Consider the following 24902-nt stretch of genomic DNA (forward strand, 5'->3'; position numbering starts at 1 on the left):
CACATGACCTGTACTACCACGCAAACACACACTAGTATCATTTGTGTCTCTGTTTCATCTATCTCACAGGCACATCCCTGGATGCTCCTACAAACCCTTGTTTCTAATTTCTCCCCATTAACATCCCTTTCTCTCACCTCACGTTATCATTTTGCTTTCTCTCATTTTTCACAAGATACTACCATAAATACTATTCTGTGGCAACACACGTTCTTACCACCCCTGGTCAAAAACCTTCAGATGTATGGTGGCCTTTATCGTCATCATCATCATCATCATCACCTAAAGGAGTCATGACCACATATGTTGCCAGCAGTATTTCAGCAGTGCCAAGTTACCAGATTCATGGCACTGCATTATGCAGGGAAAGCCTGCACCATTTCCCCCTTCAGCTGAAATGGTCGCCAGGCTCATCCTGCTAACCTACCTGAGGTACTTGGGCATTCATGAGTGTTTGTAGGCTAAATGGCGCTCCTGATTTTCTGGGAATTAATGCCTTGAGAATGAGATCCTGTCTGAGTGTATGTACTTTAATGTTCAATCCCTGGATCATGGGTCTTTTTCTAGTATCTTCTTTTGCAGCATTTAGTAGTACTCTGAGGTGGCAGTTAGGTGGCTTGATAGTCATGTGTAAATCATCTAAATAAGCAAAGATCACACTGGAATGGATTTTGTAGAGCCCCAAAGTGCATTCAAGCACACTGGACAGGTGTGATGGAGCGCAGTATCAACTACAAGGAAGGCATGACTGACTCAGCCGTTTATACTTCTGAGACTGATAAAATAAGACTCACTGACCTCGGTAAAATGGCAGGGGACTTTGTGAATCAGGCCCTAAGAGTTCATGCAGGGGTAATTTGTTCAGGGCCTGGTGCTTCTCAAAGTTCTTCAGATATTTCCTGCTTTCCCTATAAGCCCTGCAGTCACCCCACCACAGCCAGATGCACCTACTGGACTGGTTCTCTGCCTCGCTCCTTAGAGTTAAATGTGCCACATGTAAATACAGCATAAATAAGAAGTCAACTGTGGAGCTGAGGTGATCTGCTACCTTTAGGACATAAACAGAAGCCACAGCAAGACAATTATACTTACAGCATTGCCATAACATCTTAAATGTTGAGTTAAAAAAATCTGATGTTACAGCAAAAACATTTAAATATTCCATTTGCAAGAATGTCAAAATCACATATGCTGTGGCCAAGCTTTATGGATGACAATTTAGCTAGTGGTTAATAACTGGTACTTTTAAAATCAAGAAGTAACATCATTGAGTTGTCTATGTGGTTCCATCAAACCTCAAAACTTAAAACATGATCATACTGACACATGCCCTGCTCATGTTTTGCCCACTACCTCCCAAAACACAGGGTCATAGATCATAGTGAGAATCATCCTTCCCGACATATGTAGGCTACATCTCCCTTTCCATCTAATCAGAAATATACGTGGCATTCTGCAATTCTCTTCTACTTCACTGTGACCTTCCATCACTCCCTCTTTTCCTTAAAAAAAGCTCCGGGAGAGAGCAGGTAGGGGTGGTGCCTTGGTATCACCTGCTGCTGTAGTGTTGACCTTCAGCTATCACCCCACTATAAAGGCAGAAGGACAGAGAGGTTCTAATTATCACAATCCACTGTTTCCTTTGGGTTTCTACATGCATGTTTCCACTTCTTCTATCAGATCTCTGTAGATGCTGGCGATGTGGTGGAAGAGGCTGCCTCTCTGCACTGAGGTCATATAATTGAAAACAAGATATGTATCACACTACTGCATCTCACTACCTAAATGTCACTTCAGTGAAAATAATGGAGTTTAATCCCCGGAACAGTATAATGCGTTCCCACGGAGGCAATACACCACGTATAAAGTTATAGACGTGTCTCTGTTGTCCACCACTGCACAGATCAGCAGCATAGAGGAAGAGGAGTTATTTGTAGTCATGTACAGCATGTCTATGACTACAACCATTTGTTCAGTTCTCTTTAGAAGTCCCTGAAGTCTTTCCAACCACCCAATACCTTCTTGCAGTCCTTCACCAGCACCGTCAAAAGTAAATAAAAAGAAGAAAATTGCTGGAAATCTACTACCCCTCCCTGCTCCCCTTATGAGAATCCTCCCGTCCTCTGACAATTCTCAAAATGAAAAGACATTGCTTTCTACTACTCTCCCCATCCACCCCCAAGCAACTCTTAAATTACTGTCTAATAAGGTAATTGAACCAATAGAGTCCTCTGATTGGGTTGCCCCACTTGCGGTGGCACAATGTGCTAATGGGAAGATTGGATTATGTGTGGACCTAAGGGATTGTAGTAGAAATATTTTGGTTGACTAGTTTCCTTAAACAAATTATTGTCCTTGACTAAAAACATTGAATGATTCACAATTGGACCTTAATTCTGCCTACCACCTGGTTCCACTACACCTCTCGAGTAAGAGACTTACTGCATTTAGAAGATATTTTGGGTGTTTCCAATTTGTCAGGGTACCTTTTAGAACTGCAGTGGCTATGTTTCAAAGGTTAATGTATGGGGTGGAGAATGTCATCTTTTTTCAAGATCACTCACTAGTGATGGGGACAACCAAGGACACCAATGACGATCATGATCAGAAACTTGGAGCACGTTTTGAGTATTTTGAATGAAAATGTTATTACTGCTCAATATGGGAAATGCCATTTTTCAAAGAAGGAGGTAACATACTTGTGCCATGTGGTAAGCAGATAAGGAATAAAACCCAAAACAGTTGTGTTGATGCTATAGTGAAGGCTCCTTCCCGAAGAGTAGGGATGCTGTAAGGAAAATTTTAGGTCTACAGAAATGTTACTCGAAATTTATGGAGAAGTCTTTTGAGTAAAACATGCTACATTGGTCAATTTCTAAAACATAAGAACAAGTTCGAGTGGACTAGTTAGTGTCAGGATGCATTTGAGGAAGTAAAGATGAATATTTGCCATGCTCCTCTTTTATGTGCGTTTGACCTCAAACTTAGAAGCATAGTTACCACAGATGGAAGTGGAAAAGGCATAGGAACAGTTTTTACACAAATGGACAACAGATCTGGGCAACAGAATGTTATGACCTTTGCCTCACGCTCTCTAACACCAACGGAATAGAAAAATGCTGAGATAGAGCATGAAGCACTTGCCTGTGTTTGGGGTTGGGAATTATTTAGGCAATACCTTTGGGGTTTACTTGCTACATTGAGAAGTGATCATAAGCCCTTGACAAAAATCCTCACTAGAATTGTACAATTCTTCTCCCCGTTTAGTGCGTTTGTCTATAAAATTGCTGGACTATAACTATGGGGTGCAATATGTACTGGGGTGAATACAGAGATGCCAATTTTTTTTAGCAGGATGCTAATACCTTTGAAACAAGCACCTATGGATAAATGTGAGAAACTGTGTGTGGCTGAGGTGAATGATGAGTATATTTCTACTAAGGAGTGGTCAGAAGCTCAAGAGGAGGATTGCTTATTAAAAGAGTTGATAAGCTGGATTAGTCAAGGATGGCCTGAGAAAAGTGCTCTTGGGAAGTCAGGAATGAGCTTTCTGAGGTGGAAAGTAAAGTTATGAGAAATTGTAGAGTTGGTTGACCAGAAGGGACGTTTTTGTATATTTGTCATGAAGGTCATTTGGATATTGCTAAAACTAAAGGTTGGATGAAATTGTTGAATTGGTTGCCAGTTATGGATTTAGCAATTGAAAGGAAAGTTAGAGAATGTGTTAGTTGTAATTATTCACAAGACACAAGTAGCCCTGAGGCCACCTTTATGCCCCATAAGTAGTTAAAATATGCCTTGGGAAAGAATTGGCATGGATATTACAGAACCTATGCTTGGGTAAGGAGATTGGAAATATCGCATAGTGCTGTTTGACCATTTTTAGGTCGAGCCTAGTATTGCAGCGCATGCGCTGCTCGCTGTGCGAGACATGCAGTATTCAGTATAGTGTGGAGGCTTCCTGGATGCTCTGCCCACTCTCCGCCCATCTTTTTCATTGGCATAGGTCCTAAATTCTGCCTTCCGATTGGTTTTAGGCTTGTTAGTCCTTCCTCATGACAGCCATGTCCTCATTTGTATCCTTTCATGGCTACTGGCCCCCTTACTCTGAACACTAATTTCTTCCCTGTCTCCCCTCCACCCCCTCCCGCAGTCTGTGACTTCTCGCCCCACCGGCCCCATCCTCCCGTTCGTGCCTTCTTGCCACCCGCACTGCTGTTTCCAATGCAATAGGTCTCACATAAATGCAAGTCCTATTGCATTGCAAATGCTTTTTTTTAAGGGCGCTGCAGTCAGAAGCCAACCTCTAAATACATTGATAATAAAATTAGCTTTAAGTAAAATGGTGCTTTTTAAAACAGTGCCGTTAAAACATATTTTCCTAACATCCTAAAATAACAAAAAAACGCAAACAGAAAAAACCCAACGGTTATGATACTAAAAGCAGGGTTCTGCACACAATAATACAAACAAGTGGTTTTTGCTTTTGAAAGCCAATCCCCCCAACTCCACCCCCCAAAAGGCAGCCCCTTCTCGCTAAAAATAGACATGAAACTCACCGTCCGTGGGCACCGCACCGTCACCCATGGACCACGCAACCAACCTGGGATTCATCCTTAACTCCTCGCTCACAATGACCAAACAAGTCAACGCCATCTCATCCTCCTGCTTCAACACCCTGCGCATGCTCCGAAAGATCTTCCGGTGGATCCCCACAGAAACCAGAAAGACGGTCACGTAGGCCCTCGTCACCAGCTGACTGGACTACGGGAATGCCCTTTACGCAGGAACCACAGCCAAACTTCAGAAACTACTTCAGCGCATACAGAACGCCTCAGCACGACTCACCCTCAACATCCCTTGCCACAGCCACGTATCGGCCCACCTGAGAAACCTGCACTGGCTCCCCGTCAGCAAGAGGATCATGGTCAGGCTCCTCACCCACGCACACAAAGCTCTCCACGACATGGGCCCCGAATACCTCAACAGCTGCCTCCCGTTCTACTCTCCTACCCGCCAGTTCCGCTCCACCAGCCTCGCCCTCGTCCCACGGATCCGCAGAGCCACCACCGGAGGAAGGTTGTTCTCCTACCTGGCTGTCAAGACACGGAACTCCCTCCCCGCACACCTACGACTGACCCAGGACCATCTCACCTTCAGAAAACACCTCAAGACCTGGCTATTCGAGCAGTAGCACCCCCCTCTCCCTTCAGCGCCTTGAGACCCTCGCGGGTGAGTAGCGCTCTCTACAAATGTATTGATTGATTGATTGACTCGGCAGGCAGCTGAAGTGGTCGCCCCTTTCCGTCGTCTTGCCTATCCCCGTTGTATATAATCCCTCATTTAATCAACAAAGGCGGAAAGAAGAGTCCCGCCCTGCGTACTGCGAAGGGAGGAAGGCAAGATTTATTTCTTGTGAGCTGGGTTTGAAATACTCCGTGGGAGCCCTAACGAGGGCGCCTTCTCAGAGGCAGGCTTTATTCTAGAAATCCAAGGGAGCCAGGAACTCCTTTTTCAAGCCCAGACTGCAGGGTTGTCATTTAGCACTCATTCAGGAACACTTTTTTGTGGAGCAGGGGGATTCAACTTTTTGTTGTTTCACATCAGCATTGTGTTCTAGTGTGTTTGGCCTGTGACACGGTGTATTTGCAGGTCCGGAATTTTGGCAATTTTGTGGCCTGCCTAACAGGAGCGTCAGGGATGACCTATATATGGGTGGTGCAGGAAGCCATATTTTTGATGCAAAAGCAAAACGTTATAGTTTTTTGGGAAAAAGGGACTTATTGTGGAGGGACCTGAGAAGAGTGTTTGCCAGTCACTTTCGGTTCCCGTGGAGCGAGCAAAGTTGCTGCCAACATTCTTCCTGTCTTAGTGAAGCAACAGCAGATTTGCAATTTCCGAAACAATTTTTAAGCGTGTGGGTTCGGTTTTATCTCTTTGGGAAGAAATGGTGTACTGGGAGATAATAACACCGTTTTAGTAGGATAGATGGTCAGAATTTACACTGCTGTTTATAGATCCCCGTTGCCCACCCAGAGTGCTTAGGTATCCTCAATCATGAAACCGCCTGCCTTTGTCTCCCAATGCTTTATAAAATAATGAGATAGTGGGATTTGTACCCTGGTGCGTCATAGAATATTTTCCAGGAAGTTCAACATGTGACTGGATACCTATGGAACGCAGGGCGGATGTGGCAAAACAGCCAGAGCTGCTGACTTGCACAAAAAAAAACGATACCCTAAATGCCTATGTCTCCCAACAGAATATATAGGTACCCTCCTGCAGGATAAAATAACTGCCTATGAATATCAAACGCAAAAGGAACACTTCATGAAGAGAATGTTGAACAATGTAAAACATTGACCCCAGTGCAGAGATCTAATTCCATTGTTCTTTTGCTCACCATGCCATTCAGTTTAAACCCAGCCATATGCAAATCAGTCTTGACCCTGCCCTCCAAGGGAACAGTCCAGCCCTAACTGCCAGGCCAGGTTCTTCCTGGACAGGAAACAAGCATCCTGGTAACAGTTTCGGGGTTTCTCCCCTCATCAGCCAGGCTAGGTTGACTCCAATGGCATGGAGAGCACGACACCCACGTCTGGGCATGCCTGTCTCACTAGGGGTGACAAATGTAAAAAGAACAATTGATGGTCAGAATGTTGAACAATGTCAGCTATTCACCCCGGTAAATGACATAACAGCCTATGTACAATACACAAGGATACAATAACTCCTAATGTACATTAACACAGGATAACAAACTGCCAACATACGATAATGCAGGATAACTGAATATGTACACTGGTGCATCATAGAATAACTGCCTACGTACCCTTCCATGCGCCCAGTGGAGTAACTGTTTATGTACAGTAATGCATGGTAGAATAACTGTATATTTACACAAATGCATCATACAATAAATGGCTACTGACCCCTTCATGCAAAGGCTACAGTAGCTGCCTAGGTACAAAAATGCAAGACTGAATATGTACAATATTGAACCATAGAGTAACTGAATATGTACACTAGCGCATCTAGAATAATTGCCTATGTACGTACCTCTTCTTGCACAAACTACAGTAACTGCTTATGTACCATAATGCATGACAGAAGAACATATTCACCAGCATGCTATTAAATAACTGCTTTATGTACACCTCCATGCACAGGATAGAGTAACTGCCTATGTACAATAATGCCGCTACACATAAGAGTCTCATCACTTCTTGAATTTCACAAGAAGCTGAAGACCTGGCTTTTCAAGTAGCCCCACTAGGGCCTAGGTTTGACTAGACACACACCTATTCAGGGCCAGGATACCGCCCCAGGTAATAGTGCACTGTGTAAATCGGCATAACATAACAATGCATGATAGAGTTCACATTGCACAACGCTTGGATATGTTCACCTGTGCCTCGAAGGAGAGCTACTTGGCATTGAGTTTAACAGGGACTATTTGTTACTTGCCAGTATCTCTGGGTCCAGGTGTCAGGCGAGCACCCAGTAGAACTGGTGGCTGATTGTCGATTGCAATCTGCGCAGAAAACGTTGTTTTCACTTGCTTCTAGTGCAATAAGTTTGTTTTTGTAACCGGTTAACAGTGCCTTCGTGGCACATGAATCTAGCACAGAAATGGATTTTAATGGTATCCAGCCATTAATGTGGTGACCAGATGTGCTTCCAATAATGTATTATTAAAACAAGTTCTTAATGCTTTGCAATCCATGTGCGGGGGCGGTGGTGTGAATGGTAGACAGCATGGGGCTGATTCACTTCAGTGCTGACCTGCAGAATTTGTTCCGTTGTCCTGGGTACCTCTGACCATCTGTGCAATGGTACTGGAAGACAGACTCCATGCTGCTGCTGATGCTCTGTGTGAATTTATGCAAAACACGTTTGAATCAAAACATTGTGGGGCATATTCTCAAGGACTCATTGCCGAGTTATCTGCACTTCATTGCAGCCAAAGTGGCGATAAATGTATCGCCCCATTCACAAGCTGGTGCTAACAGCCCATATCACCAGTTTACCTGCGATAACAGCCGCAAAAAACATCGCCACAGATGACCCGGCCAAATAATGATATGCAGAGTAGGCGTTCCCATGCAAAAACCATGAAAACACCACTCCACAACATTCTCAATGACCAGCCAGATCAGGAATGAAATCCCAAAACATGCGATAAGGCACGTTAGCAGCAGGGATTTAACATATGCTCTTACCTGGTGTAAAGTTGTGCGACAACGTGCACCAGAAAAAGGAGCCAATCCCAGAGCCACACCAAAAGTACAACAGATGCCATGGAGCTACTGAACATACAGCTCGGAGCCCCAAGAGGGCCACAACACCCACTGCCACTGCCACCACCACCACCACCACACCCAGACCCGCCACCCCCCGGACCCCTGACCCCCCCACAGACTACCACAGAGGCAGCGCAGACAAAGACAGTGAACCTTCAGAAAACACACCAGCCTCACAGACCTAACACCAGAGGATGTCATTGCCCACTACAGGCTCAAAAGGACAACCATCCTCCGCATCCTGAACATCATAGCCCACAGGCTGACGATACCAAAACAGTGGACAACCAACATTCCTCCACAGACAAAGCTGCTGGCTGTACTGCATCAGTTGGCCTCAGGTGCCTTCCAATCAACAACTGCCAGAGTCGGGGGAGTCTCCCAGCCAGCCCTATCAAAGTTCCTCACAACTGTCTTGGATGCCAGCATCAGCTTGGTACCCCAGTACATTCACTTCCCCCACACTGCGCAGGAACAGCTGGAGACCAAACAAGGCTTCTACGTCAAAGCTGGCTTCCCTCACGTGTTGGGGGCAATTGACTGCGCACATGTCCTACTTGTGCCCCCTGCTGACACTGCACACAATTACTGCAACAGAAAGCACACACATTCCATCAATGTGCAAGCAATAGTGAACCACCGGAGACTGTTCTCCAATGTTGTCGCCAACTACCCAGGCAGTGTGCATGATTTCTACATCTTCGACAGTCCATCATCAACCAGCGCTTCCAGGATGGCACCTACGGAAATGCTCTGCTCGTTGGTAAGTACCAAATGAACACACCACACATCCCAACTCCAAAATCATGCAACTCACAACTCTGGTAATGCACATGTTACAAACTCACATACAACATGCCAAACAACATGCCCACCCACCAGACACGGTAGCACAACTTACTGTGGTAACCTGGGCTAGCCATGTACATGAGCCATCAAATGCATGGCACCTCAGCCACACAATAGCAGAATGTGGGGAGAGGTGAGAACCATGCATGTGCAAAGGAGGCAAGTGACCCTCGAATGAGAATATACACAATGCCTAAGTGTGGCGTGGATGTGCTGGCCAGACTGCAGTATGCAGACCACAGAAGTATCCATGTTGACATACACTGCTGGTGTCTTGAGTGTGGTGGATAGTGGACGCAACCATGTACACCCCAGCCAGTGGGGAAGATCGCGGAAATGTAGCTTGTTACGTCCTCCCCTGTAAGCGTGAGCGGAGTGGGCTGGCCCGGCGTACACCAGGCCTGCTTAGTTGTGTAAATAAAAAGCAATCCTTGTGAATCTACAGGTCATAGCCCTTTCGAGTTGATGAGGAGAAGTATACCATTCTTCAGAGATAATTTGGGGTGGATCTCTAAGTTCCAAAAAGTGAAGTGGTCCCCTAATGTTGTCAAGGATAGATTAGCGTCAGCACAGCATGTTTTCAAAATAAATTACGATACCAAACATAAATGTGAATCCGTCCATATTTCGGTTGGAGATGTGGTTATAGTAAAAAAAGCTAGGTATTTTGCAATTCTGCTCTGTTAAGTGAGGGAAGAGTTTGGCATTTGAAACACCTTTCAATTCATAAGGAAGAGGATGTCAAGGGAGATGGGCATAAGGAAGAGAGGAAAAGCAGGAAAAACATAAGCTGGTTATTAGGTGGTGGAAATGGAGGGAAGAACACACAATCAGGTGGTGTGGATTGTTCCAATCATGAAGACAATGGAAGTGTACTGTATGAAAGAAGAGAAATGGGTATGTTGCTGGATGGTAAGTAGTCTTCTGAAGGTGATGGAGAGAGGTTGAAAAGGAGTGTGAAGAAACCAAAAAGGTTTGGTAACTTTGTATGTCAGTGAAGGGAGTCAATATATTATATTTCTTTTTATGACAATTTGCGTTTCATTCATAAGGCAAATATTCAGTGGAGTAATTTAGTAATATTGTTTTGTTTTAGTTTTAGGTTGTTATCTATTAGATTTAATTGTATGTTTATTTTGGTAATTAAAAAAGAGGGAGATGTGTTGTGATTGCATATTAATTACATGTTTAGCATTCCATGTTAAGCTGAATGGGCTTCCATAGTTGGGCTTTCTTATAATGATGTAAGTAATGGATTGTAGAGTGGAGAAGGATCCAAGTGAGACAAAAGCTGAAGGTGTTTGCTGGCTCTCTGTACCTGTATTTTGCCAGGGTTGTTTTATTTGAATAAAGCATATTTGCAACTTTACTGAGCCAAAATCTTTACACTCTTCCACACTACAATATAAACAATAGTACAAGAAAGTATTCATCATCATGTCAACACCCCTTGTCACCTTCTGCTCCTTCTCTTCCACTCACTGCTCAAAGACACCCTTTTTGCTTTTGAGAGGGCAACCCTTGTTTTCATGCCTTTTTCAATTTTACAAAGACCTACAGGGGTGATAAATTACCTTCTGTCAGAGCGCAAGCCTTGTATATATTTATAGATTTGTTTCACTGTACACAGCAAGCATTTTGTTGTGGTGAATAATAATTTCCATACATCATCTTTTGATTGTTAAGCGTATGAGAATTAGAGAATATAATATATATTCTAATATGGTTAGATAACCCCCAACAGCAGGGCATACCCACCTTAATCGCCTACTCTAAAGCTTGGGCCAATTATTTTATTGTATTATTTAGGTATTGTTGGACTTGGCCCTTTTTGCAAGGTTATCCCAAAACCTTTTGCCTTTTCCTCCTATTTTTCTGGCTTTCTTGTTGTTGGCTTAAGGACACTGGGTACTTTATCACTGCAAAACAGTGCTAAAGTGCATGTGCTCTCTCCAGTTTGGCATATTTAATTTACTTATAGGTCCCTTGTACAGTGATATCCCACATACCCTGGACATCTAAATTAAATGCTACTAGTGGGCCTGCAGCGCTGATTGCACCACTCAAAGAAGTAGCCTTTTATACTTATCTAGGGTCTGCCACTGCACAGTTTACCGCCACAATGACTTGCCATTTAAAACTACTTGCTAAACCTTAAACTGTCCATTTCCTACTTGTAGGTCACCACTAGGTAGCCCCGTGGGCAGGGTGCTTTGTAAATAAAAGGTAGGACATATGACTTTATTGCTTAAGTGGTAACTCCTGATCTGAAAGGAGAAGCGCTGCCATATTTCATATGTTTGAAATAGTGGTGATAAATCCTGCTTGGTGTAGATGGATCTTTTATGACTATTGTAGAAATGTAACTTTTAGAAAGTGGACATTTCTCTGTGCGTATGACTCTTTGTGCTATGAAGCCTGACTCCAATCCACGTTTGGTGTTGGTTGACAGCTGCACTTGTGCATCATTTCAAGACTGCCATCACATAGGAAGGGCTGGGCGTGACAGGAGAGGCATCTGCATACTGATAGTCTTCTTGAGCTAAGAGAGAGAGGAGCGTTCAGGTTTTACATTTGTATAGGCTGTGTCCTGCTCTCTCACAGAGGGTTGATTTATACCCTACTGATGTCTGAAGCCAGGGCTGGGGCTGAAAGGGGGAGTTGTGCACTTCTAAGGTTTCTATTGAAGTGCCTCTAGATCAAAGCCATTTGGGTCCTTTTGGAGCTGGGACTGAACCTCTTTCAGAAGGACTACTGCCTGCACAAAAGACTAATTTGGACTGCTCTTCTGCTTTCTATCTGCTTGGTGGTATAAAGGACTCACTGGATTGCTTTTCTACTAGTTGCCCTGCTGCAAGCTGCTCCCTGGCTTTATCTTCACTAGGAACTGCTGGACTGTCAGGAGGAACCGCCATACAGCCGGTTTTCTTTGTGTGCTGGACTGCCATTTGCTCGCCGCTCTAGTGCCCGCAAGTTTTCTCCTGGGACTGGCTGCCCCAGAATTGGTCTTTGGGCCTTGGATCTGGCCATCACAGTCACTTCCCTCCTAGTGTCTGGTGAGCGCTTCATTTGGCCTACTTTTCCCCCAATTATTTCAACCAGTACTTGTAGAGTGCTGTAAAATCCTCTGTGGTGTACAGGATATGTGTGTGCGGAGCCTTTGGGTGTTGGGTGCTGTTTCCCAGTGAGGCTCTCTAGGGAAATGAGCATAACCTCTGAGCTGGCAGGCTCTCTGAAGGGACTTGCGCTGTACAGCCGGTGAATGTCTGAGCCATGAGCCTCCTCTTGCCTGTGGGGATGCGCAGTCAGAAATACACAGCTGTTGCTCCCTTTTCTGAGAAGCCCTGCGACAGGACCATGTTGCCTGGCAACCCCTAGCAACCAACCTCACTGACTTTGTGCTGCACAAAAGTGTGTTCTGTGAGCCCCAAGCCATTTCTCTGCCGGGCAAGTTGCCCAGCCAACGAGGGATTCCTTTGGTTCACTCCGGCTATCCCTCGGGGGAGGAATCACCACCAGTGTCATTGGTGGCCCTTCTGAGGAGGAACCGCATTGAGGAAAGTACTGCTCTGCAGCTGCCCTGCATGTTCGCAGGCAGCCACCTTTTATTTACTCAGCTGCTTTTTACTGTGATAACCTACCCCAGCCTACCCGGAGCAGTGGCTGGGGGCATCGTGGGCTGGGGGTGGAGGCAGAGAGGCAGTGAATCGCCTCAGTGGAAGGCCATGGGATCTACTGGAATGCAACTAGTAGGCACTCAGGCACTCCTCTGCCCTATCTGGGATTTCAGATTACCATACATCACCCAATAGTTGGGCCGTTGTGTTGATGGGGATATATTGGGTCCCATGCATTTATGGTAACCTGTGATGATTCACTTGTTCTTACTCCAGAATCTGCTGCATTACATGCCCTAATACTATGACATATATCGTTTTGATTCCTGTTTATTCAGGATAATGAGTACCATTTCAGGAGTAGCATGGTATGCACAGCACTTACGATACATGGTGATTCATATATGTTCTGCTATAACCAAACTGTTGCGTTTTGTGCCCTGATGTTGTGATGTATGGCATTTTGATTCTTGCATAGCCAAGGTAGTGAGTATTGATTTGTCTAGTGTGCACAGTATTTATAAATAAGGTCGCTTTGGTCTATTAGTTATGTGCAATATACTATATATTTTTATATAATCCTGTGTGGAGTCTCTTTTGAGGTGTGTTCAATGTGTTACTAGTGCAAGTGTATTGCGCAAATGCTTTACACATTGCCTCTGATGATAAGCCTGCCTGCTCTGCCCCAAGCTACCAGAGGGTGAGCACAGGTTTTCTTTGCTGTGTAACTTACTTGCCCACGCTAGAGTGGTGGGTTCTGCCTGGCCTAGGTGTCTACCCTATCCAACCTGAGACCCAAATTTTAACAGGTATAGAGTCCCTTAATCGGAAAAAATATATTCCCCTTTTCGATCATACTTAAAACAACAAGGTAGAGTCGGACAGTGTTCTGGGCGTGTGCCCAAGGTCCTGTATGAATTGGTACTTTTTGACTCAAACGCCTCTGAAGGATCGTCTGTGAGCAGTGCGGATAGTTTGGTTTGAACTCAGGGTGATGGAACAATAGAGTGAACACTGTGGTGCTTGGGGGTAGGAAAAGTACGGTGTTTTATAAAATAAAAATAGGGATTATTTAATAAACCGATGGGAGGTCGTTTTTTCTTGCAAGAAAATAAGAGATGAGCATACATTAATTCAGTTTTGAATCGTTGAACTGTTTTAATTGTCTTTATTATTGTTAGATTTCATGTATTTTTATCTGTAGAACATGCCATACCAATACAATTACATTGGAGGCATTTATACAGGCTACATACATGAGATATCTGATGGACATGCTTCTTTGGAAATGTATGTGACACTACGTCTATGTTATACGGCTTTATAGTCCTAGAAATAATTGCACGCACAAGGCATTGAAAAATAATAAAAAATATATTTAAGACTAGAAACTCGAATTAGGAAGCAGATGAAATACATTCATAAGTATAAAGTATATGGCATTGGAAATGATGGGTCATTGTATTGTGCGGCAGAGGGGCGCATGGTGGACTTTAGTTACACCTTTTGACATTCCACAGTTGTAATGTCCTTCTACATAGTGAGAGCGTCCAAGATTACACACCCCTAGAGCATATTTGCAGAAATGAGTCACGGCAAGCAATGCGTGTCTCTGCAGTGTCCTCCTTCCTTTACACGTTTACTCACAGGGATGTTTGAGGTCACACTTTAAGACTCCACCCTGCCACACACACTCCCGCCTCTTTTTAACCACATGCAGAGTATGAGCTATGAAATGCCAGGGCTCATTTGAATTCTGCTCTGTGGCATTAAAAGGCGCGGCCGGTGTTTTGACTCTCACTGAAACACTTGGAGTCACTCGGTGAATTTCATCAGAGACGCTTCCCTGGAGACAGACAGACACAATGACGGGTGAGTAAAAGACATCCCGGAAGCATTTATCACCGAAGGGCCTCTGAGCCAATGGGGCCTTCGATTCACAACCATAACCAGGACCCCAGTCCCTCCAATGCTAAGATTTAACCTGATCCTCTCTTGCCTGTGTGTCATGGGGCTGTTTTTGACCTGTGTAAAAAGCACATTTAAAGCCGATTACTGCTAAAATAATAACCGGTTCTTAGCAGAGTGGTGTGCTGTCAAAATGTATTGGTGTGCTGCCAGACTGACTCAAATGTGCCCTCCAAAGGGAGTCTTTATATTGCACGAAGAATGGTGAGAAAGGTGTTTTCACTACTGGAAAAAGCACAATGATAGAAGCAGTTGGCACCCATGTAGACTATGGCACGAGTAATTTCAGTAGATGAGTTCTAAAGTTTTTACAGTGGACTGGATTACAGAGGTTTTTAAGGCAGTTATTGTCTCGTACTCTATTTTATTTATTTTATTTTCAAAGTTTTATATAGCGCGAACAAGATCCTTACAGATATCAGAGCGCTTTACATAAATATGAAACGAGGACAAAAAAAAGAAAACTTAACAAGGCAATTAGTGCAAATAGCGAACAGTGCAAGGTAACAAAACGTGATTGGGTGGTCGATTCAGACAATGTAATACAAGGGAGAGATACACAGTCAACAGTATTTCCAAAGTTTATGTTCAAGTGAATTTAGCCAAGAGGATCGATTTGACTTCCTTTTTGAAGGATGCAGTGGATGAGATAAGTCTTGTTTCTGGAGGGAGGGCATTCCAGATCCTGGGAGCCATCCTGAGAAGGAACGTTTGTATGTTTTTTTCTTATGGAATCTTTGTGGTTTCAAAGGGAGAGTTTCTGCGCTTCTTGTGGCTCTTGAGCCTCCTGAAATTGTCAATTTCTGAGCAATATAACTGGGCGAATTGTGGTGTAAGGCCTTATGAGTAATGCACGCGATTTTCAGGTGTATTCTGGCTTCGTAAGGTAGCCAATTCAGAGATTTTAAGTCAGGAGAGATGTATGAGCGTTTTTTTGATCCAGTGATGAGCCTCGCTGCAGCATTGATAGAGGCTCTTAATGGTGCGGTTGTTGATAGGGGGAGGCCGCAGAGGGCAGCACTTCCATAAACAATCCAAGGGATAACTAGCGCTTGGACTGCAGTCCAAAAGTCGTTGGCAGGGAGGAAGGGTTTCAGCTTCCTCAAGGTATTGATTTGGAAATTAGCTCCCTTCGTTGCATTGCTGATATGGTGTTGCATATTAAGATTGGAGTCGAGGGTTATACCTACAGATTTTGCTGAGTCTACAATGATAGGTGGGACGTTGAATGCAGTGAGGTGTTTAAGCCAAACCTGAGCATTGAGGATTTTGGAAGGGGGTGCTATTAGGAGGAATTCTGGGGCAGATTTATGTTGGGAATGCGCCACGTTTGCGTCACGCAACAGCGGTGTAAACGTGGCGCATTCCTACGACCCATTTACAACGTGACGCATCTAGGCAGATGCGTCACGTTGTAAAGCCCTGCGCCACTTGTGGGCGTTCCGCCGCAGGGTGGGCGTTCCGGGGCAGGTGCGCCTCGCAAAAGTGGCTGAGTGAAATCTATAAGATTTCACTCAGTCACTTTCAGGCCAATGCTGCGTCAAAACCCTGCGCCTGCTTGAAGCAGGCGTAGGTCTTGACGCAGCATTGTAAAGATGGGGCACCCCGAGCCTTGCTGGAGCTGCGTCGCGCTTGCGACGCAACTCCAGCAATGCGCCACCTTTACGGCACAGATGCGTCACGCATCTGTGCCGTTTTTGCCCCATGGTGCGCCGCATTGTAAATGCGGCGCACCATGGGTGGCGGAGCAGCGGCGCAAAATAACTGGCGCATCCCTGGGGATGCGCCAGTTATCATAAATCTGCCCCTAAGTTTTTAGAGCATTAAGTTTGAGATGGTTCTCTGCTAGCCATGTCTGTGTGTCCTTAAGTGTTGAGTTGAGAAGTTTGATGTTTTCAGGGGATTGTAGTTTGAGGTAGAGTTGGGTATCGTGGTGTGGCTCACTGGTTAGAGGCGGCAGACCCGTAAGCAGAGGACGGCCCGGGACCATGGTTCGATTCCCGACGCGGCAGGGTCGTGGACCATGGTCAGCGGGCTCGATAATTTTCGCCTCGGTGCCTACTCCAGTCAGGGACCACACTCGGCAACTCTGGGCATTAGCTTGCCTCATCTTCACAACGGCCCCCCCAGACCACCGGGGATGCTTGGTCGCACCTTAGGGATACCCATTAGGGACCATCTCTCAGGGTGAGCCAGGACGGGTTCCCCAGCGGTCGAAGCGTGGAGATACTCCTCCGGGAGTCGATTCCTAGCGCTATATAAACCCACAATTAAATTAAAATTAAATTGTCCGCATACATGTGAAATTGCACATTAGAGGCATGAAGCAGTGCGGTGAGTGGCTCCATGACTAGATTCAACAGGGTTGGGGATAAGCAGGATCCTTGCGGGATACCTAGTGTTACTGGAACGGGTGTGGACATAGTGTTGTTAATTTTGAATTTCTGAGTCCGGTTATGAAGGAAGGAGGTGAACCATTTGAGTACTGTCCCTGAAAGACCCATTCTGATATTCAACAGTTCGAGTAAGTTCTCGTGTTTGACCGTGTCGAAAGCTGATGAAAGGTCGAGTAGGATGAGGAGGCAGGTACCGTTATGGTCAAGAATTTGAAGCGCGTCATCAATTATGTGTGTCATGGCTGATTCTGTGCTGTGGCCTGCACGGAAGCTGGATTGGTGTCGATTGATGAGGTCAAAATGTTCGATGTGTTTTGTCAAATGGAGGTGATCACATTTTTCTAACAATTTCGCTAAGGTAGGGATATTGGAGATAGGGCGATAGTTATAAAATTCAGTAGGGTCAGCTGTGGGTTTCTTTAGTATGGGCGATACTTGACCCACTTTGAGGGAGTCCGGGATGCATCCTTGTTGAAAAGAACTATTAATGATTTTGGTCCAGAGCGGGAGAAGCCATGGGATAAAGTCCTTAACAGCGTTTGCAGGTAGAGGGTGCGAGAGGTGATTGGACGGCTTTAGGGTACTAAGGATCTTGCCTATAGATTCTTCCGTGTAAGTATGAAAGGATGACCAAGTAGCATTGTTTTTTAGTTTGATGTGTGTTTTGTTGAGGGGGCTGGAGTATAGGCTTGGATCAATGAGGAGATCATTATTGATGTTATCTGTTTTTAGATTGAAGAAGGTAGAGAATTCTTCACAGGACGGTAGAGTTCTGGTTGTGTTATGTAGTCGTTGTGGTTTGTCCTTGGATTGAGTTTTGATTAGCTAAAATAGTTTTTTTGGTTGGTTTTTTGCTTGGTCTTGTTGATGGCTAAAGAAGTCAGCTTTCGATCGTTTGATTTTTCTAAAGTAAGCGTTTCTTTTTTTCTTTAGTGCTTTGAGGTGCATAGCTGAGGGGGTAGATCTCCAATTATGTTCAGCTAGTCTCATAGCTCGTCTATCATCGCTAAGCAGACCGTCGTACCATGGTTTAGAGTTTTTGGAGGAGACTCTCTTTAACTGAAGGGGGGCAACTTCATTGACTATCGTGGTCATTGACTTGAGGTAGTGATCGGTGAGAGCCTGAACATCGTTGTTGCCGGTGGGGGGTAGGAGAAGGTTGTAGCTGGGTGAGGGTGACGAGTTGGGATTGAGTTTCTTCAGGTCTCTTTTCCAGGCCTTGGGTTTGGTGGATTGGGCTGGGCAAAGTTTCACATATTCATTGATGAAGAATGTGATAATGTGGTGGTCAGACCAGTCACAGGGTTGGATTGAGTCTAGTTGGGTGGCGTCACCTTTGGAAATGATGGTGTCCAGGATAGAGCCTTCGTCGTGAGTGGGGCTGTTGCAGATTTGGGTGAGGTCTATGGTGTTGAGGAAGTTTTTGAGACTGTTGACCACCGAGTCGTTGTGATCATTCCAATGAAAGTTGAAATCACAAAGGAATATTTGTGTATTTTGTTGACCCGAGTTCGTTGTGATCATGTCCATGAGGTGTTCAGTCAAGGTTAGGTTGTCTCCTGGTGGGTGGTAAATAATATGTTGAGAGCATACTGGATTGCCCTCACTGTTGACGTCGAGGCAGATGTGTTCACAAGAGGAGAATATAGGGCAGACGGCTCTAGTTACTGAGAGGTTTCTCCGGTGAATACATGCTATTCCACCACCTGTCTTGCCGGTCAATCAATCAATCAATCACTTCATTTCTAAAGTTTTCCACTCTCCTCCGGTGCAGATGGCAGCAGGGCACCAGAGTCTTTTCAAAATACTGCTCTTGAAATGGTTACCGCTCAGTTTGGGCTGGACTGGGCAATCAGGAGCAGGGAAAAGAATCAAACAAGTCTCACCAGCTCGCCATCTTGGCCACGTCCCCCAGCCTTCTATTTTTGAAAAGTGGAACACGGTTCCATGCGTTAGGGCCCTGTTCTCCGTACAGCACGGATTGATCGTATCATTGTTAGATATTAACAAAAAACAGAGACAAATAGTTGAGTATGATAAAAGTATTATGAAGTCTTTGTAATGGCAACACCTTTTAACTTGTATAAAAGTAGGAAGAGAAAAGTAAAAAAAAACATTGGCACAGCCAATAGGTTTTGCAGTTTGGAACTTATAAGTGTGTAGCCATGCAGCACATTCTCTCGAGGTCTGTGCTGCACAAAAACGACTACCGCCTTTCATAAGAAAAAATACACAGGATAAACAAATTTAGAATTATGTCGTGTTAGCTACAGAAATTGCACTGCAAAATTGGCATCCTGTCTCTGGCTTAAATAGGTAAACTAAAAGACCCAGCAATAAAGCATAGAATGTTAAAGCTATGGTGCAAACTTCAGGGTTTACTGGCTATGCACTCAAAAAACTGTTAATAAATGAGGCAAACAAAACACCACTCACAACAGTGATCCTCCACCATCTCAAAACTGGCAATCTTTAAAGGAGTTAGTCGATACTTTAGAAACTCATCTATCAAGAAATTGTAGAGGGAAAGTTGACACACTTTTTCTTGCCGGCAGGCAACTATAGTTGACACCCTTGATACCAGTTTCAGCAGAGAGGGCCACGCATGTAATAAAAATAGACTGGACTAATCCTGTAAGCAAATTTAGTGCACAGTTCTGCGAAATACATTGTTGGCGGGTAAGACTTCAATATCCAGTCTCTCTGCCAAGCGTGTAAAGGCTATGAGAGTAATTTTATGGTTGACAAACACTCCCAAATAGTCGGCTTGTCATTGTACATCAGTCCTCTGCCTAATTGACTTGAGATTTTTTTTAAAAGCTACTCAGCAATTAAGCCCCAATTTGCTTTAAAAAAACTGCCTTTTTCATTAAACCTGTAAGCTAAACATAAAGAAAGAATAAAAACAAGCATTTGCAGTGCAATAGGTCTCGCCTTTTTGAGAGTTAAAGTATTGACATTGTAAATAATACTGTTTTTTACTTATTTCTTTGTTTGTAGTCGAGTGATTATTTGGCATGTTTAATTTGTATAGATTACTTACTAGATAAAATGTGAAAGAATGAGTTGAGGGTAATTGAATTTGTTGCTGGCCTGGGGGCTGTGAAAGATGTAAAGGTGTCTGTGAGCGACTCACCCTGCACCCTGTGAGAAATCCCTGACCTACCTCTGTAGGGTACCGAAAAAATCATTTGAAAATGACTTTTTTTTTCTATACAAACGTTTTTATCTAATGTATTAAAGCACAGATTCCTAAGCTTATTTTTATGGTAAGTAATGGCCAGCAGTTAGGGCGTTTGCAAGCGTTCTCAACATTGACAGATAAGGGCAGTGTGGAACAAGGGGATATGCTCATTTGCCCAGGATCACACAGATAAGCCACCTGACGAAACTAGAATTAGAACCGGGTCACTTGTTTTTACAACCGATAATGTACTCACTGGGCTATATGAAGTGTTCCATTCAATAGATTCCTCTTTCGATCACTGTTATCTAACCAAGGGGCATATCAACATTGAGTGGCGATAATTATCGCCCAGCGCGCCTAGCGCTAATTTTCTTAACGCCGGCTATCGCTGAATTAAATCGCCGAGTGCGTTATCATCAATGCATAACTTAAGGGCAATATATAATCCAGCGATAGTGGCGGAAAAACCACTTATCGCCACATAAACGGAGATAAGCGAGCAGCGTTAACTGTTCAGATCACTGATATGGTAGTGTGGATGTAAAAATACAATCCACCTCCCATAGGGAATACTGCTACGGCCAGATTTCAGCCGACATTAAATTATGCTATAATGAGAGTTTAGCGCGATTCCCATTATTGCAATGCGGGTCTGTGGCTTCCTTGCAAATATGGAGAAGCTGATTATGAGAGGTATTCACAAGTATTTAGTTGAGGAACGCCTACTTTGCATCTCATTAGGGATGTGATGCGAGGCATATTCAGAACGGCGGCTGTCTCACGGAAACACGCGTTAGCCTGTGTTTGATGATAGAGCGATGTTTAATTCGGCACTTTTCTGCCAAAAAAATGGCGATAAAGCGTCGAAATCGGGCATGATAATATGCCCCCAAGTTCTTGCCACTTTGCAGATTAGTGCGCCTGTGTAGCTCTCCTAATGTAAAAGCGCTTCACTTACCTTCTATCCATGCAAATTTCAATTAGAATGTATCTGTTTCCTGAAGCAGTGCATGAGCTCTGAAGTGAAAACAACAAGGTGATGGTGAGGCATAGATTCTACAGTGTAAGGGGATGCTCCTTATCCTTTAGCTAACAGAGATTAGTTTAACCCCTTCGATGCTCATGACGAGCTCAGCTCGTCATGCAGTACTCTGGTCGTGTGCTCATGACGAGCTGAGCTCGTCATGAACAATGGGAATAAATCAGAAGTAGCACAGAGGGGGAATTGCTGCAGCACTGATGGTGTTAATCACTCGTGCAGCAAAGCCATTACTTCAAGGGAAACAATGTGCATCGGAGAGAGGGTGGAAAAGTAGAGCTTCAATCTCTGTTAATTAAAGTCTTGGTTGCTGGGGAAATGAGGCAGATAAGGTTCCATTCAATGATTGCTGCTCACCGAGGAAGCCATTGAATTTGACCTCTGATAGGAAGCATTCTTCTGTGCAGCAGTTGATTGAGGGTGCAGGTCGGTCCTCCGCGAGGCTTTTAGTACTGGTGCACAGTTAATCACGTCTCGGGCTAGTGGTCTGTCAGAAAGGCAAGGCGAACATCAGCCTTATAATCCGTGCATCTTGCTTGTAGTACTGGGGCTGAAAGGAAACCCCACAGGTCGGCAACAGAATGTCTATAGAAGACTGACACTTTTGTGACTATGATGGCCAAGTTCCTTTTAGGCCAAGGACAACAGGCTCTTGGAACATAGATTATTGGGAGTGCAACCTCAAGTTATATACGTGCTATCTGTAGTAGATGAGTATCAGGGGCGTAATTCTGTGGTGTGTCCCTAATGAGCCATTAAGGACATCCCCTTGGGCACACCTTGTTCTCCTCCCTTGAAATCAGAGGATTCCACACATTTTTTTATTCCTTTATAAACATCTTTCTTTTATTTTTCGATGATTTACTTTACATTGTACATATCTTGTAAATATTCTAATGTCAATTTCTCATCATATCCACATCAGTGACATAATTCCTTTTTACTCCAATGCATTTCGGGTGAAAATAAGTCGCCCTTCATCAGGGAATCAATGCTATGAAAACACAAAAAATAAACAATAATTACATTCCAGAGTCTCGATGTGTCTAGTTTGTGTGTGCTTAACTTAAAATTCGGTCTCCCAATGTGCATCAGGTAAAACACACCTAATTGCCCTTTATCTGCCCGTGCTCCCTACTACCAACTCAATTGCACATATATTCACTTACGTGCCACTGTTCTCCACTAAGCCGTGAGAGTCTGTAAAACATCAATATCACAAAAAACTCATAAGTAACTCTCCCTGACAGGTCCCGTAGCTACCGGCAGTAATCTAAATCGAGTGAGGATATCACGGTTTCGAATGTTGAAACTAACCTGTTTCTAGCTGCCTTGGCGTTTCATTCCGTGCTTCTCCGCGTTCTCTAAACCTCCATTACGGGCGGTAGTCAAGGTTACCAACAAACTCCTCTCCTATACGCTACTGATCCGCTCACGTGACCGTGGGGCGGAACGAAATACTTCACTAAACTCTTCACGTTAATCATGCAACAACCCTCTATTCTATTGTTTCTAAATTGTCCATCATTTGAGGAGTGTTCTAACTTTTTTTTAAAACAAGGTATATACCGTAAAAACGCAAATACACAATCCAAATTTTTTTTACCACAAAACAAAGTTAGTCGCAAAGGCGACCCGAACCCCTGTTGGTCAATGTAAGAAAAATCCCCACGCTCTACATAGTGTGCTATAGTGTAAGTGTAATGTGTTGTCTGATTTGCACAGTACAAGGTACTCCATATTTGACTCTGGATTAAACAAATGCAAATAATAACACAATATAGCATATCATATTGCAGGTCTCCTTTCCAGTGTAAGGAAGACAACAACATATGTCTCCAGTTTGATTTATAAATAACATGACAGTTCACTCCGTTCGTTAAGCCCATTCGGGCTTTGAGTACACAGTCTATGTATCCAATAGTTCTCTCGTTGCAACATGTATTTGGTATTGTCTCTTCCTTCTGTTCTTTCCACTACCTCCAAGACTATATATTGTAATTGGGAGATATTATGTTGTGCCTCCATGAAATGGGTAGCTACTGTGGATTTAGTGTTCTTCAACCGTATGTTTGACTTGTGCTCTATAAGTCGTGTTTTTATACTTCTTTCCGTCTTCCCAATGTATAATTTTCCGCATGGGCATTTTAGTGCGTATATTACATTCTTGGTATTGCGTGTCGCATTGACTCTAATTTTAATTTTGTTTCCTTTCATTGGGTGGTTTATTGTATTGCCTCTGATGATGCTGTTACAACTTCCACAACTTAGGCATGGCTTTGTTCCTTTGAATTCTTTGGTTTGAGGTTGACGGTGTTTCAAGATCTCTCCCAAGTTCTGAGCCCTAGTGTGAGCAAATATGGGAACTTGATTAAAAGATTGTTGAAAATCAGGTTCAAGTTTTAACATTTTCCAGTGTTTTATGATTATTCTTTTGAAATGGTGACTTTGTGTTGAATATTTTGATACCGCTACTATGCGCGCTTCCTCCTGTTTTCTGGACGGTTTCAAAAGATCCTTTCTGTCTATGGCATCCACTCTTTTTATGGCATTGTCTATAATCTCTTTTGGGTAACCTCTATTTGTGAATCTTATAGCCATTTCCTCCAATGTTGTATTCACCTTTGTGCTGTCTGATGTGATTCTTTTGACTCTTGTCATTTGTGAATAGGGTAGGTGTTGTTTTAGGCTAGGTTGGTGAAAGCTAGTAAAATGTAACAAATTGTTTCTGTCTGTTTCTTTTTGATATACATTTGTTTCAAAGCCTTTAGTAGTAATGGTAATCCTCAAATCCAAAAAGGTTACCGTAGATTCTGATATGTCCCAAGTAAGTTGTATACGACTGTCCTCCTTTTTGAATTCACATAGGGCTTTTTCCAACAGGGTTTTTGAAGATTTCCACATTATAAAAATGTCATCTATGTAGCGTACCATGAATTTGAGATTTTCATTCCATATTGATTTAGAAAACATATTGGTTTCCTCATAGTTTTGCATAAAAATATTAGCGTACACCGGCGCCGCCGAATTTCCCATGGTTGTTCCTGTGAGTTGTTGATACCATTGGTCTCCATATTTGAAATAACTTTGATACAAAGTGAATGTCATTAGTTCTATGAGAAATACCTGTAAGTCATGATTCAAATCAGTGTTCAATAGGGCTCTTTCAATTGCTTCCATTCCTAGGTGATGTGGTATCGATGTGTACAGAGACCGGACGTCTGCTGTGCACATGATTATGGTTTCATTTGGGTCTATGTTGATTTTCTCTAGTTTCAGTAAGAAATCAGTTGTGTCCTTAACATACGTTCTCATACTTCTCACTGTAGGTTGAAGATGTTTATCAATTAGTTGACCGATGGGCTCATGTAAACTTCCTCGAGTTGAAACTATTGGCCACAGAGGTGGATCCGTCAAATGTTTGTGGATTTTCGGTATCATATAAAATACCGGACTTTTTGGATCTGGTTTCGTTAGAAAGTTCTTTGTTTTTATGTTGATGGTTCCCATTTCATATGCTTTATTTATGATATTGCTTAGTAT

At 43.7% G+C, this 24902-nt stretch overlaps 1 protein-coding gene across 3 annotated transcripts in view; it reads left to right on the top strand.

Moving 5' to 3' along the window:
• LOC147705978 (protein-glutamine gamma-glutamyltransferase 6-like) overlaps positions 1 to 24902 on the top strand; it is a 322464-nt gene that overhangs the window by 64538 nt on the left and 233024 nt on the right. Inside the window, exon 1 of one of the 3 annotated variants that reach the window (XM_086932439.1) lies at positions 14533 to 14641. The exons of the other annotated variants lie outside the window; for them this stretch is intronic. Within the exon in view, the coding sequence (XP_086788565.1) occupies positions 14635 to 14641 (7 nt within the window). The 5' untranslated portion in view covers positions 14533 to 14634. Of the gene's footprint in view, positions 1 to 14532; positions 14642 to 24902 lie in introns of those variants that run through there. 3 annotated transcript variants of the gene reach the window in all.

This window comes from Lissotriton vulgaris, chromosome 7, assembly GCF_964263255.1.
Source record: "Lissotriton vulgaris chromosome 7, aLisVul1.2, whole genome shotgun sequence".
Lineage (NCBI taxonomy): Eukaryota > Metazoa > Chordata > Amphibia > Caudata > Salamandridae > Lissotriton > Lissotriton vulgaris.